This window comes from Miniopterus natalensis, chromosome 10 (assembly GCF_054644295.1).
Source record: "Miniopterus natalensis isolate mMinNat1 chromosome 10, mMinNat1.hap1, whole genome shotgun sequence".
NCBI classification, from domain to species: domain Eukaryota; kingdom Metazoa; phylum Chordata; class Mammalia; order Chiroptera; family Miniopteridae; genus Miniopterus; species Miniopterus natalensis.
The window spans coordinates 49,273,404-49,292,515 of NC_142090.1; the positions used below are offsets into that span (position 1 = coordinate 49,273,404).

Here is a 19,112-nt window from a genome sequence, read left to right on the forward strand (position 1 = left end):
GTCTAAAATGGGCAAATCCACACAGACACAAAGTAGATTAGTGGTTGCCTAGGATTCAGGGCCTGGGGGTGTGGAAAGATTGGAGGATAATAGCTATAAGGTATGGGTTTCCTTTTAGGGGTGATGAACAAGTTCTACAATTGATTGTCATGATGTTTGCACAACTCTAAATATACTAAAAGCCATTGAATTGTACACTTTAAATAAATAAATTATATGGTATGTGAGTTATACCTCAATATAGTTGCTTAAAAAATATGATGTCCAGAAGGGAATTAACAGTACTCTGAAGTAGATTTCTTTAACCTCTGGATTTCAATTTCACTCTCTACAAAACAGATGAGTGAATAATACCTGCTCCACCTTCTTGACAGGGTTGTTGAATCACATTTTACAACATCATAATTATGTAAATTATTAATTTGAATGACTCTTACCACCTCATATCTGGGTTGCTAATATAATCCACTTGCTGGTAACTCATTTGTTTTGTTGGGTAAGAGATTTTTTTAAAATACCTATTACCTTACTCAGGAGAATGCAAGGAACATTTAGCACCCATTGTATAAAGTCCAACTCTCCCCCTTAGTATTCAAAGCTATCTTCCAACTTTGTCCTATACTTTCTGTCATTCTTCAAAGGCAAACTACATTTCAATTATAAAACAATTGCTTTCTCCAAAATATACTGTGAATTTTAACCCTCACAGCTGGTTTTTCCTCTTAAACACAATATACCCTGCTATGGACTGAATATTTGTGTCCCCAGCCAAATTCACATGTCGAAGCCCTAACCCTAATAAGATGGTATTTGGAGGTGGGGCCTTTGGGGGGTAATTAGGTTTGGATGAGGTCATGAAGGTCCCCCATCATGAGATTAGTGTCCTTAGAATAAGAGGATGAGAAACTAGGACAGAGCTCTAACTACATGTGAAGGCACAAGAAGAAGGGGGCAATCTGCAAGCCAGAAGGACAATACTCACCTGGGAACTGAATGGGTTAGTACTTTGACCTTGGGCTTCCCAGCCTCCAGAACTGTGAGAGACAAATTCCTGTTGCTTAAGCCACCCAACCTATGGTATTTTGTTATGGCAGTGCACGCTGACCAATACATACCTCTTGAAACTCCCCACCAATGCCCAGTCATGGCTTCCTTCAGAAGTTTTTTGAAACTTTTTTCCTTTAGAATTTCCCCCCATACTGATGACTCCATTACTCTGCATCATCTCAGAAATTTAGCTTCATATAAAGTTAATTTTCATTTCTTCTTTACCCATGTATTATATTTTCACTCCTCACCTACTTGACAAGCTTTTCAAATGAAAGAAGGGTAATATGTTATGCCTTCTTTCCTCTAAAACACGTTTTGTAGACATTTCCACTAGTACTCAGTCATGGCTGCTTCCTCTTTTCCTGCAATTGTTGGTCCCGCACTCTATATGGCCTGAAGCTCATAGAAAGATGCACAGTAACAGATAATCCAAAATGGATAATACACACAAACACTATGTTGAGGGTTCACTCCATCAATTTTAATACCAGAGCTTCTGATGAACACCAACATTTACAGTCCCATGAAATACAAAGAGAGTAGAAGGTGATTGCGTACTATTTAAGGCTTGCTCCTTTCTGAGCACAGAAAAAGTTGTGGTAGTTCTTGAAACTGCATCTCTAGAGGCCAGCAGGTGTGACTAATGTAGGAGAACAGGAAAGGAAACATCCAATAAGGAGGAAACTTGCAATCCCTGCTAGCCACAGGCCTGGTTTAAGTGACTCACTCTAAATAACACTATTCTGCCTGTAGCATCAGCTCAGCCTTACTTACCTCCATGGGAAACTCAAGTCCAGTTTTTATAGTTTTTAGAAAATAAGATGTCCAGATGTAAGCCAAAGAGAATTTCCTAATTTTTAATACATCAAAGAAAATGTCTTTCTTTACTACCAGCCCCATCTTCAACAATCATTTCCTGCTGATTACAAGGTAAAGGTGTAGTGCAACCGACCTGCAGAGACCAGACCTTAAACTTCTTCATTTGCTACTGGGTGAAATACCTCTGCTGCCCAGGAGCTTATCTCCCTCAGATCAGGATAGTGTGGATCAACTCCATCTCATTTCATGGGGACAGAAACTAAGGCCTGAAAAAAGGAATGACATGCTCAGTGGCTTATGATTTACTAACATGGTCATAAATATTGGTTCAAAACTTGGCTTGGAAGCTTACATGCCGCCCCAGAGGAGGGCAGTTATGGCGTGGAGATTTGTTTGCATGGGTGTGTTTTATTTCTCTTGTCATTTAAAAATATACTCTTTGATTCGTTGTCTCATATTTTCTAAGGCTATGAGAAAATCCCTCAAAATGTTCTCTGCTTATGAAAACAGGATGGAAGGAGGGCAGGATGAAAGAATGGATGGATGGATGGATGGATGGATGGAAGGAAGGAAGGAAGGAAGGAAGGAAGGAAGGAAGGAAGGAAGGAAGGAAGGGGAGGGAAGGAGGGGAGGGAAGGAAGGAGGGAAGGAAGGAGGGAAGGAAGGAAGGAAGGAAGGAAGGAAGGAAGGAAGGAAGGAAGGAAGGAAGGAAGGAAGGAAGGAAGGAAGGAGGGAAGGAAGGAAGGAGGGGAGGGGAGGGGAGGGGAGGGGAGGGGAGGGGAGGGGAGGGGAGGGAGGAGGAAAGTTGATTTCCTACCCCCCAGACTTTTCTGTTCCCCATGATCTCTCTCTGCTTTTGACAAGGCTCCACTCCCTTCCCAGCGCCGCTTATTTCCCACAGTCCTAAAGGCCAGAGGACAGGGGTTTTCCATTTCAAAAACCTTCGCGAGGCGCCTGAGCTGGGCATGCTCAAACGCCCAGGACCGGCTCCCAACTTTGGCAACTCTCCCACCCGCACCCCAACGGGGCAGGCAGGTCCGCACAGATACCTGGGTGTGAGAAAATGGCAGGAAATTATCCCACTCCCGCGCAGGGAGCCGGAAAGGGGAGCTCGCTGGCCGGTTTGGGGCTCCGGGGTCGCTGCCAAAGGGCGTTGCGGGAGTGGCGGGTCCTCGCGGGCTGCGTGGCTCCGAGGTCAGCGGCGGCGCGGGCGCGCGCGCCGGGCGGAGAGGGAGCTGTCCGAGGGCACGTGCGCGGGCGCGCGCTCTGGGAGTGGTCCCGCGGCGCGGGAGGGGCGGGCGGAGGCGGGGCCGCGGCGGCGCGCGGACGCCGAGCTCCCCGGGCTCCTGGAGGCTGCTGCGCGGCCGCGGGTGGGCGAGAGGGCGGCAGTCGCAGTTCCCAGAGCCTCGGAGCCTCGGACTTTCGGGCGCTCGGGCACGGCGGCGCGGAGCCCGGCCGCGGGGAGAGCCGCGCGGCGCCGCTCGCTCCTTCGCCTTCCTCTTTCCGTTCAGGAGGTGGGTGGGGGTGGTGTGGCCGGCGACGCGAGGGCTTCGAGCGCCCGCGCCCAGGCGTAAAATTCACCTGTGTTTCGAGACAGCGCGGCGGACTTGGAGGGAGCGGCGGCGAGCTCTCGCTCCGGGCACAATGGGCTGTACGCTGAGCGCCGAGGACAAGGCGGCGGTGGAGCGGAGCAAGATGATAGACCGGAACCTCCGCGAGGATGGCGAGAAGGCGGCGCGCGAGGTCAAGCTGCTGCTGCTCGGTGAGGGGCCGGGCCGGGCCGGGCGGGGGGCGGGCGGGGGGCGGGCGGGGCGCCGGGAGCGGGGGTCGGGCCGCGGTGCGGGCGCGGGGGGCGCCCGGGCCGCTCGGCGTGCGGAGACCCGCGGGGGACGCGCGCAGCGACCGCTGCGGGTCGGGATGGCTTCCGAGCGAGGGCTGGTCCGGTGCCGCGCGGAGCCGGGGCGGGTGCCCCTTTGCCGGTCGTCCCCGCCCTCGTCGGCGGGTGAGAACGCGCCGGCGGCGGGGCCGGAGCTTCACTTCACTCGGGTCCCTCTGTGAGGACCCCGCGGGGAGCCGATCAGGAGGAGCCCCTTTCCTTTGAAGTTAGCTCAGCTTTATAAAGATGGAAAGGAATTCGTGACAAGAAAATAAAAGGCCCTCCACCCTCCACCCCGAACGCCTTCTTACAAGGTGTCGGTGTCGCGGTGGTGGTGTCCCCATGTCGAGAGTGCCACGTTTGTGAAATCAGTGCACCATTTGTGGGGCCCCCTGGGATTGACGTGCATCTTTCCTTTTAACTTCCTATGGCGACTCAGTGTTAAAGGAGCGCTGATTGTATTTACCTGGTTGTGTCCGCGTGAGGAAGTCGGCTACGCTGGATGCTTGATTTTTGTTACTGTGGGGCCGTGGAAACCTCCAAAGTTGGGAAACGTTGGCTCCAGTAAGATGCTCGAGCAGTGAAAGCCGATGTGAAGGCACGGAAGGGCCTCGCTGGACAGCTGGGTTCCCCTCCGCGGCCGGGTTTGTGATGAATGAGATTTGCCAGGTACGGCGCCGAGGCTGTTGTTTGTTCTTGATACCGTTCTGGGGAAACGCAGTGTGGAGGTCTTTTCCGGTTGTTTCAAGGGAGATAACATAAAAAGAGTAAGCGAGGGTTTTGACTGCGGGATACATCTGAGTTAGGGTTTTCTTTTGTTTGCTTGTTTTTCCCCCACACCCAGTAGGTGAAAGATTTCTCAGAATCATTTGTACTCCCAGAGATTGCTTTTATTTTTATGTTATAATAAAAAATATTCCACAAACCTGTTTTCAGTAAGCTATTTCTTTGGTTTAACGACTGCAGGAAAAAGGGTGTTTTTCTTCTTCTTTACTTATAGTCTTAGAAGCAGCAAACTTGGCATGACTAAAAGTAATAATGATCTGAGTCATTTTGCAAGCAAACTGTGAAATAACTTTGAATTTTAAAGACCTGAGTGTCCTTCTTTACCCTCGCCCCCCACGTAAATGTTTGTCAGTTAATACTATTTACCAAAGTTTTTACATTAATGAGAAATATTGTATTTTGCCAAGGTCAGCATATTTTTAGTGAATTGAACATAGAAGAGAAACACCTTGATGTGGAAACATGTACGTGCTCCTTTTATGACTTGAATGTGCTTGACACAAAAAGGAAACAAAAGGATTGAAAAGTTGTTTTTCTGCATTTCTGCTCTCCAGCTCTGATAAATACTGTTTCAGTGTACTGTTGGTTTTTGTTTGCGCCATCCATCCACCACGTTTCACTGAAAATGAGTCCTCTGGTGTAGTTTTATACTTTAATTAGATGTCTGTTAGAGAGAGATGCCTAGGATGAAGGTCCACGGAGTTGGTTTTTGCTTGCATTCAGAAGAAATCAGTGTTTCTCAACCTTAGCACTATTGGCATTTTGTGCAGGATAATTCTTTGTTTTGCAGGCTGTCTTGTGCTTTGTAGTTTGTTTAGCAGCATCTTTGGCCTCTGCCCCATTAGATGCCACCATCAGCCCCCTCAACCTGTGACCCCTGACAATGTCTCCAGATAGCACCATATGTCCCCTCTGGGCAAAAATTAACCTCTGGCATAGAACCACTGTTCTAGATTAACAATTAAATATAGTTGAATATGTAATGTGGAACCAAAAGTTGCATCTCTACAGCCAACTATAGTGAGAATCATGAGAAAGGTTGTAGCAGAGTCACGATTTTGAAAGAAATTAGGGATTTATTTCCTCTGTAACAGTAATGTTAGAAAGATTTTGAAGTGATTTTTAAAAATCTTTAGTAACTGAATTCCTTCAGCTATCTTTTCTAGCTTTAGTCTTTTGCTTTTCCCTACATATTTTTGTTGAATTGTCTTGTTGGCCCAGCTTTCCCCTCCCTCTCCCTCTCCCTCTCCCTCTCCCGCTTCCCCCTCCCCTTCCCCTTCGTCCCCTCCCCTCCCGTCCCCTCCCTCCCTTCCGTCTTACTCCCACTCTCCCCTTTTTGCCCAGAATTCCAGCACCCTGGTTTCCTGTAAACAGAATGGTGGCTTACTTATTTCATAAATATTAGTTCTTGGAATGTTTGAAAATATTCCCCCCTAATTTGACTGTAGCAGTGAAGTGTTGACCTTTGGGTTTTTGGTGTTTTTTTTTATGTTTAAAGCTTGTAAGCAGCTCAGCGAAATCCTTCCCTATAAAGCACAGCAATTGAATCAACTAAAAATATAGAGTGGTTTCTAGGTAACCTATAAGCAATTTCAATTCCATTTACATTAGGTCTTCTTCCTCTTCAGTTAATTTGTTTTTCTCATCAAATGATTTTTTTAATATAAGGCAGAAAGCCTCCAAAGTACATCTAAAACAGTGTATTAAAAATAAAAACAAAACAGTATATTAAATATTTTGTTATATTGTATTTTTTCTTAGGACATGTATTGTGTATTCAGACATCTGGGTTGAAAGATTCAGGTATGAGATGCACAATGTTAGTGCAAAGATTTTGGTACTGAGTGTCTGTTATAATTTTTGTTTTTTAAATCAGAGGCATTTCACTATCCTTATTAGGAAAATTGAATTAGGCCTTAAAAAAGAAGGGGCCTAGTGTAATAAGTTGACCTAAAGGGAATTAGCAGGGTTTGGGTTTAAGTTTAGTTTTCACACTTTGGTATTAGAATAACACTACTGAAATAAGTTAAACCTATTTCAATAAGGAGAGTTTTCTTTCCATTATATATGGCTAATTGTCTCAGGGAAAACTTTTTTTTATTGTTATATCTTTGAGGATGTTACAACTTGTCATGCTTCTAAGGGCAGTATCACTAGGCCTAGACTGTTGTTTCAATAAGGCTATATTGTATATACGGATACTTATTAAATAAGGGGTTAGATTATATAAGAGTTAATTTTTCTTCCATATGTTATTTCACTCTAAAGCTTTGGTGTGTTTTTTCTCTTTCACTGCACCTCATTATCCTTCCCTGCACTCCACTCATCCTAACAACAACAAAAACAAATAAAAATCCATACCCTTATCTCCTTCTTTAGCTTGGTTTAAATATTATAGGTGGAGTGAAAATGAGATGAGGGATTAGATATATTCTGCTTGGTGAATATTTTTCCATTGCTACCATCAACCAGCTGTTTGAGAAGCTGCATCATTAATCCTTTTTGCTCCCTTTAAACTTGCCCTATGGCTTCCTTAGTTGAGAAATTCTGGTATTGCAGAACTTTTGGATTTTGCATTGCTTTAGCTATTTCCTTGGAATTGGCTCAGGATCTTAGATGTCAGAAAGCTTGTTTCCTTGAATAAGTGGACCTGGTATTTCAACATGGTTATGGGCTTCTTGCTCACTCACCTGCCTTGTGTTAGCAGTTAGCAATTACTTTGACAGAAGCCACAGGTGGTATTAAAGTGTGTTTTACAAAGGTTGATTTTTCTGCATTTTCTGTTTTTCATTCTCACATTTATACTTCAAGTTCTCCTCTGCCTCTGGCAGCCTAATTAATTCCAAGTTGGCTTTCCTGCTTCTGGTCTTTGCTTCTAGCTCTTGTTCCTACCATAGGCACCATGCAAATTCCTTGCTCAGAAATGTTTGTTGACTTCTCTGTTACTTGCAGAATAAAAACTTTCTTCTAGTCCTGGCTTCCCTCTGTCCTTACACTCTTCAGGGCACTCTCCCCCTCCAAACAGAAACGGTTGGCATATGGTTAAGCATATTGCCATTCTGGTTCCTAGTGTTGGTTATTAGCCTTATGCCCTGTGTGTTTGCCCCCCTAGTGTGAGCACTTCAGGGGCAGAATCTTAGTAAGTCATCCTATGTCCCTAACAACCCATTTACTTTGTCATGTGCATAATTATTTCTTAATTGTTTTAAATTAATATCTTTTGTGGGATTAGGATTTACCTAGAATATTAACTTTATACTTTTCCATTTCCATTGTCCATGGGAATAAATAACTGCCCAAACAATGTAAACAAAAAAGGAGTAGTAATGGTATTTGATGAACAAAATAGTGTATGGTATCTGAAAACAAATTGTTTGGTTTAAGAAATTTTATCTGTATTTATAAGACCTTTAACAGTCATTACATTATTTGATAGATTAAAAAAAATAAGAGTGGATATTTCTTGTAGGAAGGTCTACTTTGTTACAGTTGGAGTGCTATCCCTTAAAAAACATTTTTTTGTTACGATAAATCTAATTTTCTAATCTTTATTTTTTTGCCTCTTTTCATCATAAAGAGCACAAGTTTTGATAAATTTATCAATGAGAAGAACTATAATGAGTATGTTACAGGTTTTGGTGGAAGATATTAGGAAATATAATACCTGTCTTATAGGATTTAGTGAGAGATATTATTTAAACCTGAAAAAGATTGCTCTAAATTTTTTGAAAGAAAAATTGAATTTTCAATCACAGCCGTAATTTTTAGTTTGTTATACATCTCTCTGCTTTGGAAAATCCAAGATTCCACAGATTCACATGGGAGGACCTGAATGAATTTATCACATTTCTAGGTCACATATTTCTTGGTCACATGTTCTGAAATGCAGTTACCCAATGCGTGACTTCCCCGAGTGTGACATTGGTAAAGCTCAGATCCCAGATGGCATTTGAGCCATATGAAGTAAGGTCAGTTGCACCTAATTTTGTAGTGCTTAGGCTGCTTTCTGTCATAACTTGTTAAATACTAATTAAGAATGTTAACAGCAATAGGGCAAAAATAATTTAAACATGAATGTTCATTACTATAAACTTAGTGGCTTAAAACAATGCCAAATTTATTAATTTTACATTTCTGGAGGCCAAAAGTCCAGAATGAGTTTCACAGGGTTAAAATCAGGATGTCAGAAGGCTTTATTTTCTTCTGGAGTTCTAGAGGAGAATCCATTCCTTTGCCTTTTCCAGCCTCTATCTAGAGGCTGTGAGCTCTCATTGGCTCATGGCTCCTTTCTGCATCTTCAAAGCCAGCAGTGGCTGATGGAGCCTTTCTCATGTAGCCTCACTCTCCCTCCTTTCTCACTCACTGATAAGGAACCTGTGATAATGTTGGGCCCACCCAGATAACCCAGGATAACAGTCTCATCTCAGGATCCTTATTTCTAATTACATGTGCAAAGTTCCTTTTGCCGTGTTAATGTAACAGGTTCCAGGGATTGGCACCTGGGAATCTTTGGGGGCTATTATTCTGCCAACCACAGTCTACCCTTCTGGTTCCCAAAGATCATGTCTATCCTGAGAATGCAAAATGCATTTACCGTGTTTCAACATCTCCATAAATCTCAACTTAGCATCATGTCAACATGCAAAGTCTCATCCAGATCTCATGATTTCACTCAGTTATGGGTGAGATTCTGGGTATAATCCATACTGGGACAAAATTCCTTTTTATCTGTGACCCTATGAAACTAGAAAACACAATATTTGCTTCTAGACTATAATGGTGGGACTGGTAGAGGACATAAGTTATAGACATTCCTATTCAAAAGGAGAGAAAGTAGAAAGAAAAAAAGGAGTCATCAGTCCCACGCACTTTCCAAACTACATTAGGTTTCAAGGCTTGGGATAATCCTCAGTGGATCTGCTCCTCTTTGTGGGCCCTGGACTCCACCCTGGGAGTCATTCTTTCTTTATAATGAAAGGTAGCACGTTTGTCCCTGAGTCATTTTAAATATCAGCCTGTTTCTTGCCTGTAGAATTACAGTGATATTACACAATTCTTTTATTTTGTTCTTCCTTAATTAATCTTTTTCCTCTCCCATTTTACTACAACCAGCAAGAAAAAACAGGTTGCACCATCTACAGTTTTCCTGGAAATCTCATTTAAATATCCAAGTTCATAGCTTGGAAGTTCTGTTCCCCACAACTGCAGGATGTAATTCACTTAAGATTGCTGCCACTGAATACAAGGATCCTCTTTCCCTTAGTTTCTAATCCCATATTCCTTTTTTCCATGCAAGTTCTCACCAGGAGCACATTTAAAGTTCATATATGTATCCATATTCTGTCTGTTCAAGACAACTTAGCTATTCTTTAAGATCAAGTATGTTTACCCTGTTGCTCACTTCCTCTGAGCCTCACTAGGAGAGATGCTAATGTCTATATCTCTAAGAGTGTGTGTCAGGGCTCTCTAGGCGTTTTCTATCACGGTCCTCAGCCTAATTCTATAGCCATTTTTACAGTCTGTATGTTTGTTACAGAAGCACTGCACTTCCAGATATCCTTACTAATACCTCATGTATAACTTTAGGGAATACATAATGACTGTACTTTTATATTCTTCAATCCTTCGTAATTTGTGTGACTGTCATAGTAAGAGCGGAATTACCAGTTTCTGGTGCTTCATATTGCACCCATGATGTTTCACTTGACAGGTGGTGTGAAAGAATAAGACTTTTCTTTGTTTGCTTCCTCCTCAATGAAGTTTTTCCTGACCATCCAGTCTAAATTAGTCTTCCTTCCTCTCCCTTCATAATTACACCATTTTGAAATCCTCATGTGCATTTTTATTGTCTGGCATGTCTGTGGGGTTGGCAACATCAGAGCATGAATCTGTCCAACTTGTTTATCACCTAATGGAGTGGTACATAGTATTCCTTTCATAAATATAGATTAAATTAATGACGGCTTCAGTGATAGAATGTTAATTTTGACTAGTAGTTCTTTAAAGGGAAAACCTTTGTGCCTTGAGTCATTTTAGTGAAATTGGACTCAACACATCCCCATTATCTCTCTTATATCTTGCTGGTTAGAGTAACTAAAGCCTACAACATTATTCCTAACACAGTTCTAAGAAATGAAATTAATTTCAGGGCCAAATTCTTACTGCTTGATGAGAAAAATATTGTGACTCTTGGTAAATTAAATGGTAAGGTGAAATGTGATTTTTTTCATTTGAATATTCTGGACACTGTTTTCAACAGGATTGTTGTATTGCTACCTCACTTGTTATTTGACTGCTTTCTTTTTTAAATTTTAAATATTTTTAATTGATTTTAGAGAGGGGGGAGAAAGGGAGGGAGAGAGCTTAAACATTGATGTGAGAGAGAAACATAGATTGGTTTCCTCCCACATGCACCCCAACCGGGGATCAAACCTGTAGCCTGGGTATGTGCCCTGACAGGAATTGAACCTGCCACCTTTTGGTGTACGGCACAGTACTCCACCCAATTGAGCCACACAGGCCAGGACTTGATTGATTTTTTAAAATGCATACAGTTAGGCATTAAATATACTCACAGTCACATCTGCCACGTGGGATGATGTAACTTTGGCTTTTAGGAGCCAGCATAGTGCTCAGAAGCTTACCATAGTCTGTTCTTTATGTCTTGCTTTTCCTCATATGAAAAGAGTTACCATTGATGGCATTTGTGAAGTGTGTTCTATATCTTTGGTGTCAAGTTATGCCGTAGATTACCACATTTTTAAGAGAATTTATAATCTACTTAGGGAAATAAAACATATGCATAAAAATAATTCCTCATAATGGCAAATAGGAAAGAAATGATATTACCGTGAATACTAGGAAGGTGCACTTTAGGATTGAGGTCTTAGTTGCTGATCTTGTGGAGTGAGGGTGGAGGTAGTATGCCTTTCAGAAACTAGTGTGGTCATAAATCTGTCCATTTCCTTAATGTATTTCTGAGCTTACTTTTCGATTCTGTTTGGCCTTAAGCTCTGTATTGTACGGTAATTTATAGTTGAGGAGTTATACATGTCATCTTTGAATTTAGCTTTCTTACACTATGTATAAGGAATTTTATCCCTCGAAGATTTATTTAGCTCTGTAAGGAAACTAGATAGGGAAAGGCAGTTGACCCAGAACTCTGGCAGTAAAATGTTTTGCTTGAGACTCTGGGCAAGTTATTCCAGTTCTTTAAGCCTGTTTTTTTAAAATAAATGTCAGGTAATGTACTGGGGGGGAAAGTAAGCTAATCCATCTAACGTGCTTAGAAACAGGACATGCACATAAGTTCTTAATAAATACCAGCTGTTATAAATACTTCAGAGACTCTTTGGGGTCAGCCCTCCCTTTCCTATCTCCTTGCAGTTTGATCCATTTATGGTCATGGACATCCTTTTGTTGGCTTTTCTTAGCAAAGCATGTGTTACATAGCAAACGCTTCAAGAAATATAAAATCAGTCTTAACTACTAATTTCTGATCCCACCATAATTTCCTTGTGGGACTTGGATTTCTATTAGCAGTCTCCCCACTGGGTATAGAGCAGGTAAATATCTGTGCTATGTTAAGAATTCTATAGGGAGTGAATTTTAAGTAATTGCAAAACTTTACAGGTGATTTAAAAGTAGTTTTCTCTATGTTTTATTGCCCATTTTAAATAAATGCAATAATTTTATGCAAACTTTTTTTTGGAAAACAAAGCTGTTAGTGTAAATTATGAAACATTGTTTGAGTTGATCCAAATGAATGCGCCATTTCTCAGAGGGATTTATGATTACTTTCTACAAATTTTAAAACATTTTTGAAATTCCCTGTACTGATGATTCAAAGAGATTCCTAATAAAACTCCAGAATGACCATGAATTTACTTTTAGGAGAGAAGCAGCATCTCTTGAAAAGTGGTAGTAACTTTGATATACAAACAACAAAAGACTGAATCTGTGATAGTACTTGTGACTTTTAATAATTTTTTAAAGGAGTCCCTTAAGACTTAGCCTTGAATTACCTAGAATTCCTTCTGTTTACCTTGCCTTTCTAAGGAACAGTTCAGAATATTTTTCAATAATTTACTTATCTAATCTACATATTTTTTTCTTCGTTGGGCACATGCCTTTTATTTGACAGCTTTTCCTGGTATTTAAGAGGCATGGAACCTCTGAGTAAACTGCACTTAAGAGCAATATAATATAATAGGAGTTAGAAAAAACCTGCCTTCTTACTGGTGTTTCTAAGGTGATATAATTCAAGAATTACATTTATTTATATTCAATTTAAAATTGATCCACTGAGTTTTCACAAACTGAACACATCAATGTCATCAGCAACCAGATCAGGAAATGTATGTAGGAGATGTGTTGTGTTTGTAAAAAGTTCTAATGCTGGTCAGTAAAGCTCTCAGAACTGATGAGATGGTGCTCCTTAATTCAAGGCCCGCCCCCTGCACTTGCTCTACTCATTCATCCTCTCTTGCCTCCAGGATCTTTCCATCTACCCTGATTCTCTCTGCCATCTTCATACTTCTTTAAAAGACTCCTGTGTCCTGGTTCATAAACATTCTCATGTGGTACCCAGCATTAAAATTAATAAAACCCAAGCAAAACTGTTCATGCCCTTCTTAAATGTGGTCTCTGTTTAGGATGGTGTGTGTGTGTGGGGGTGTGTGTGTGTGTGTGTGTGTGTGTGGTGGGGATGGTCTCCCAGTACTGTTCTGGGCATCTTCATTGACTTCCATCACACCCTTGTTCCTGGTGGCCAGCTTGATTCTTGTCTGTAGGCACCCACTGCTTAAGTGTGATTATCGTTTTTGGTCCATTGTATCTCATTTTGGTCACAATCAGGATCATCTCTCTTACTGTCTTAACCCTCCTTTGCCTCTCGTGGATGCTGCACAACTCTCAATCTCTGTTTTACCCGGGCAGCCCTTTGCTGCAGAACCAGTGTGTAGCTATCTTGAGTGCTCTGCCTTTTCCTGTCACCTCAAGTATGTGGGAAATTATATGTTGCATCTATTCTGCAGTGGTGCCAAGGTACTGGGAAGAGGTGGGCTCTGTGTTCCCTCTGCTTACCTACACTGCTCCACCAGGCTACTTAGATGCGTTTGCTACCTTCTCTGAGGATCCCAAATAGGCTCCTCTGCCTTTAGCAATCTCTTCATCTTCTCTGACATACCAAGCACCTCTGAAACGTTGGCACAAAGAGGGGAGATAGTGGTGACTCCCTCCCCCCGTATCATCTCCCTTCTGAGTTTCTAGTAGGTACCTGATTGCCCTGTGTCTGCCTGTAAACTGTGGGATACCTAGAAAGTAAGCCAGTTGTACTTACCCATTTCTATCTGTACAGCACTAATGCACCCTGTCTGTGGCTTCTCCCATTCACGTTAATGTAAAAGGTAGAAAACACATTAATACTTTTCAGAATATTCCTTGCATTACATTCTCTGTTGTCTTTACATTCCTGCTCTGAAGTTAGGTTTTTGTCACAATTATCCTCATTGTATGTTCTTAATGCTCTGTATGTGCTCACCTTCCTTTCCTAAAGCAGCTCTTCTTAAACTTTAATATACATAGATAAGCTGGAGTCTTTTAAAATGCAGGTTCTCATTCAGTAGGTCTGAGGGGGCCTGAGGTTCTCCATCTCTCAGAAGCTCTCAGGGACTCCTTTACTGACGGCCCACAAACCAGTTCATACTTTAAGAAGCTAAATTCCTGGAGTCATAGAGATCCTCCTGGATCTTGTCCATTTTTTCCATTTTATGAGCATTTTTCAAGACTTATTCCATCTTTGCTACATTCATGAAGGCTCTCATAACTGTTTCAGTAATGTATTTAAAGCAGTCTCTTGCACAAAGTAAGCACTCATTATGTTTTACACATTCACATTTATGTACACATGCATATATAACACCTATCACACTGTTACATAAACTTCTAATGTTAACCTGGAGCCTTGCTTTATAGTGCATTTTGAGAAACAGTATTTGATGTGATCTTGCATGGAAACGTGCTTCCTGGAGAGTGATCAAAAGCTGTAATTAGTGATAATGACCGTTCTGTGTATTTAGCAAGAATTTTTAAAGCAAATTTCTTCTTTTGATGACATGATTATTCAGTTAGGTTGAATGTGACCTTATAATAATGATTTTATGAACTTTTTCATCTGGTAATGTTCATAATGAAATTCCTTTGTCAGAAGTAAATAAAAAGTGATTGCAAATTCTGAGAAAGTTTATAGTCATTGGGCTTGAAATAATTCATCATGCTATTTTTATATAATCTCAGTTCTCCTAATCTATATACATATACAACAATTTTCATTGCCTTTAAAGGGAATTCTGATCTTAGAAAACTATCCTTTACATTAATATTTACTGACAAGTGCCCACAAAATACGAAATATTTTGTGATTGAATATAGCATAAATGTTCTGTAACTTCTGCTTTCATTGTAGTATCATTTGCTGCTTGGGCTTACTTTACATTAGTTGTGACATCTGGTTTTTATGAAGCATGCATACATTCATTCAACAAATATTTGTAGAATGCCACTACTATGGTCTACATTATCTAGGTATCTGGGAATGGAACAATCTTTGGGAAGCTGATAGTAATTAAAGTAGAAAAAATTTTCTTTAAGCATATAACCATTAGATGAAAACAATATGGTTATTTTGGCTTGTTCAGTTCTAAGTTTAAGTATAAAAAGTGGGTTCTGGGTTTCTTCTCTCTCCCATTTGTCTTGGTATGCCTTTGTAGTACATCATTTTAACTTTGTTTTGGATGATTGTATTTTTGTATGTCAGGTTGAATTTTATTCCTTTTTGCCAAAAGCTATTCAAAAACGTTCAGAGCAAAGAATAAGTAATGAGCTGCACAGTAATTTAAACTGTGCACATGGTGATGCTTAATATTTCAGAACTAATATCCTGAAAACTTATCAGCCAAGAAATGGGGTCTATTGTAGTTTTCACAGTCACATCTGAAATAACTTAAACTTTAATATAAGAGTAACTAGTATAAAAACAGTGATTCTGAAAAATATGAAACTCTTAACCGACTCTTAATAGTGGCTACCTTTGGAGAATCAGTCAGCAAGACTTATGCTTTATAATTCATAGACGTGTGTAAATTTTTACTTATATATTTAGGTGTGTGTGGATGTTTTTATTCATTAGTGAGCAAATGTTATTTAAAGAAAAATAAAAAAATATTAGAAAATTCAAGCATTCAGTCAGAGCATTTCTGTTATTAAAGTAATCTTCTGAAAACATTTCTTCTCCTAATAATGGATTATGTAATACAGATCCAAGGTTGTTTCATATTTTAATGCAATCTACTGTTGCAGCTTCAGAATAGAGACTTTATCAGTGACACATTTTGTAACTTTCCTGGGCATAAAATATTCACACTCTTTTCCTTCCATTCTAAGTATCTGTTTCTCTAATTTTATATTTAATTTTTATATATCATTCTCTTATAATAATAAATTGGCATCTGTGCTGATAGATACAGAAAATAATGCTAAGTATGTGAAGAACACTTCTGGTTTTAGGGAGGGCTCTTTCCGTATCAGGAAGAGATGCTCCTCAAGCTCGCTCTAGCCAAGGGGAGGTGTGGTTACACACATGGCTCAAAGGAAACGTGAGGCGGGTGAAGCTGGTGGGTCGAGAACCAAGGCTGGTGCCTTTGTCTCCGAAGCTGCACGGTATTGCTGCAGTGATTTCTGTCCAGTCTTCTTGTTTCCTCACTTCATGAATTTTAAGCTCAGTTAGGCTCACACCACTCACTGCCTCAACTGCTTAATTAGTTTTCCAAAATCAGACAAATCTAATCTGCCTGTCTCAACTTTTGCCCAAGCTATGGAGTCCTAGGCCTTCGGCAGGTGAAGGTTGGGCTACCTTTAGATCAAGTGCTCACTCCTCTCTGGTTCAGGCAGCTGTGGTTGGAGAGTAGTTTGGGTCACTGAGCTTGCTCCTCAGAAAAGCCAAGGAAAGGGCTGTGAGACTGTTAAAAAAAATAAGAAAAAGAATATATAGTGCTGCTTCCAAATCCTTTATATATCCAGTGTCAGAAAATAATTTATTGCCTTTTAAACAACAAAGAAATAACTGTTCATTAAACTATTCCTGATATATATGATGATTTATTATGTTCGTTGTCTCATATGTTTTGTGTTGTTCAGCCTTGAGACTGATACACAAGATAGTACTAATATCTCAGTGTGACTTGAATGTCCTTAGTTACATGCAGCATTAGTTTATTATAGGAATAAAATATAGGCATTGTTCTCTTTTTTCTAATATTTAAATATTTTCAAATGTTGATTCTCTAGTTATAAAGTATTATGTGTGCACTTTGGACGTTTGGAAAAATAAATCTTTGAGTAAGTTTCCTTTCTCTGTGCATTTTGAATAATTGATGTGATACTGTATATGTATGTAACTGCCCTTTTGTGGCTTAAATGTTTACCTATCATTAAACATTTTCTGCGAATCTCAAGTTTAGTGACTACATAATAATCCGCTTTATAGATTTGTCGTAATGTATTTAATCACACTGATGTTGAAAATTGAGATCTTCCAGTTTTATAATCCAAAATAATGCTGTGATGATCATATTTTATGCATATATCACTGCTTGTATTCCATTATTTCCTTAAATTACTGGGATAAAAGGTTTGAAATGTTTTAAGGCTTATGATGTGCACAGGTAGATTGCTTTCCCCAAGTGTTCATTTTCTACCAGGACAGATGGTATATGAGGCTGCCACTGTTTCTCCTCACCCTCATTAGTATTGAGTGTTCGTAATTATCTGTACTAAATTTGTGGGCAAAAATGACTTCACATTGTTATTCTAATCTGCAATCTTTGATTTGCTAAGCGGTAATATAAAGATTTTCTCTTCTAAAAATGTTAGTCTGGTCCATTATAGAACCTGTCCTGTAATACTTTGCCTACTTGTATATATTTTCCTCACCTGTGTGCTTCTTGATCTTGTTACTTTTTGACATACATCACTTGTTTTACTTCAAGAATATTTAGAATTGTTTAAATTGTTCATATAACTCTGCCTTCACTGATTTTAACAAATTATATTTTTATATTCACTTAATTTACATGCAACCTAAGAACTTTTTCATCAGAAGTAGAGAAGACTTTCTTAAACCAGAAAAAAAAAGTAAACGATAAAAGACAAGATTGATTAATTCATGTTAACATTAATGATCTGTGCATCATGACAAGTGGGGCAGAAAGCATGCATACACCACCTATTATCATGGAAATGCAAATTAAAATGAGGTATCATTTCACACAAATCGGAATTAGACAATCCAAATTTTGACCAGCGCAACTTTAATACAATATTGGTGGAAATATCAGTTGGTAGAACCATTTTGGGTAATGTTTTTTCCGTATTTAGTAAAGATACACCTCCCTTGGACCCAGTAATCCCACTCATAGGTGCCAACTCCTAGAGAAAGTGTTGCACTTACGCTAAGAAAAATGTTTCCTGCAATATTGCTAGTAATAGCAAAATTAGGAAATACCTAAATCACTAATCATCAGGAGTTAATAAATGAGCAGGAATGAAAGAATAAATGAGAGTACATATTAAAAATGAAATATACAGAGGTGAACGCAGGCTAAATCTGTGACAACGTTAAATTAAATATGCGTTTTGCGGAATGATGCGCTCTATGACACATTCATATAAAACTACAGAAATCTCGAAAACTATACCAGATGTCTATAGGTACAGACATGCATAGCAGAAGTGGGAAGAAATGCATGAGGAGGGCAAACATCAAATTCAAAGTGCTGGTTATTTCTGAGAAGGGGGAGAGAAGTGGATGAGGGGGAGGGTATCAGGGTACTTAATTGTTTTAATTCTGAACCAGGGTGCTGGGCACATGATGTTTATTCTCTGTTTTCTGGATATCTTTGTATGACTGATTTCATAAGTAAGCGATAGTTTTGTTGTTGTAGGCGGATTCGTGTCCATTTGGGATCTGTTGCTGCGCTCTCACGTCCGGTTATTTTCCCAGCCTTGTTTCCTCATCTCGCTCGCCCTGCCCATCGTCTCTCTTCGGTTTTCACACAGCCTGTTGTAATGCCTCCTGCTTGTCTTTCTACCCACACTTTCTGCTCTTCATTCTAAATTAGGCCTCTGAAGGACAGCTTTCATCCTGCTTTGATCGTATCAGTAACAGCTCAGAAATCTTAGTAGTTCCCATTGTTTACAAAGTGTCACACTGTTTGCTAGCATGGCATTCAAGAGCCTCTGTGGTTTGACTCTCGCCCTGCCTTCCCGTAGTTGCCATGACTGACTCCTGGTGCCTCTGAGTACTTCCTTGCTTTTCTACCTTGATACGCTTGCTCATGTCGTTTCTCTTTTGTTTCCAGTCCTCCCCATGTAAGTTCATGAGCAGAGTTTGGGACAATTTTTTATCAAAATTGAGTAATAAGTGGATCCTTAATAATGAGTAAACAATTTTTATAGGTTTCTAGTATTGATTTAAATATATTGCAATATCATTTAAATGTATATAATTGTGCAAACATAATTA

At 40.1% G+C, this 19,112-nt stretch overlaps 1 protein-coding gene across 1 annotated transcript in view; it reads left to right on the forward strand.

Annotated features, from left to right (window-relative positions):
- Window positions 1-3,272: 3,272 nt before the first annotated feature.
- The window catches only part of GNAI1 (G protein subunit alpha i1), a 77,891-nt gene continuing 62,051 nt past the window's right edge, over window positions 3,273-19,112 (forward strand). The window contains exon 1 of the mRNA XM_087821117.1: window positions 3,273-3,631. Coding sequence (XP_087677243.1) covers window positions 3,514-3,631 — 118 coding nt within the window. The 5' untranslated portion in view covers window positions 3,273-3,513. The remainder of the gene's footprint in view (window positions 3,632-19,112) is intronic.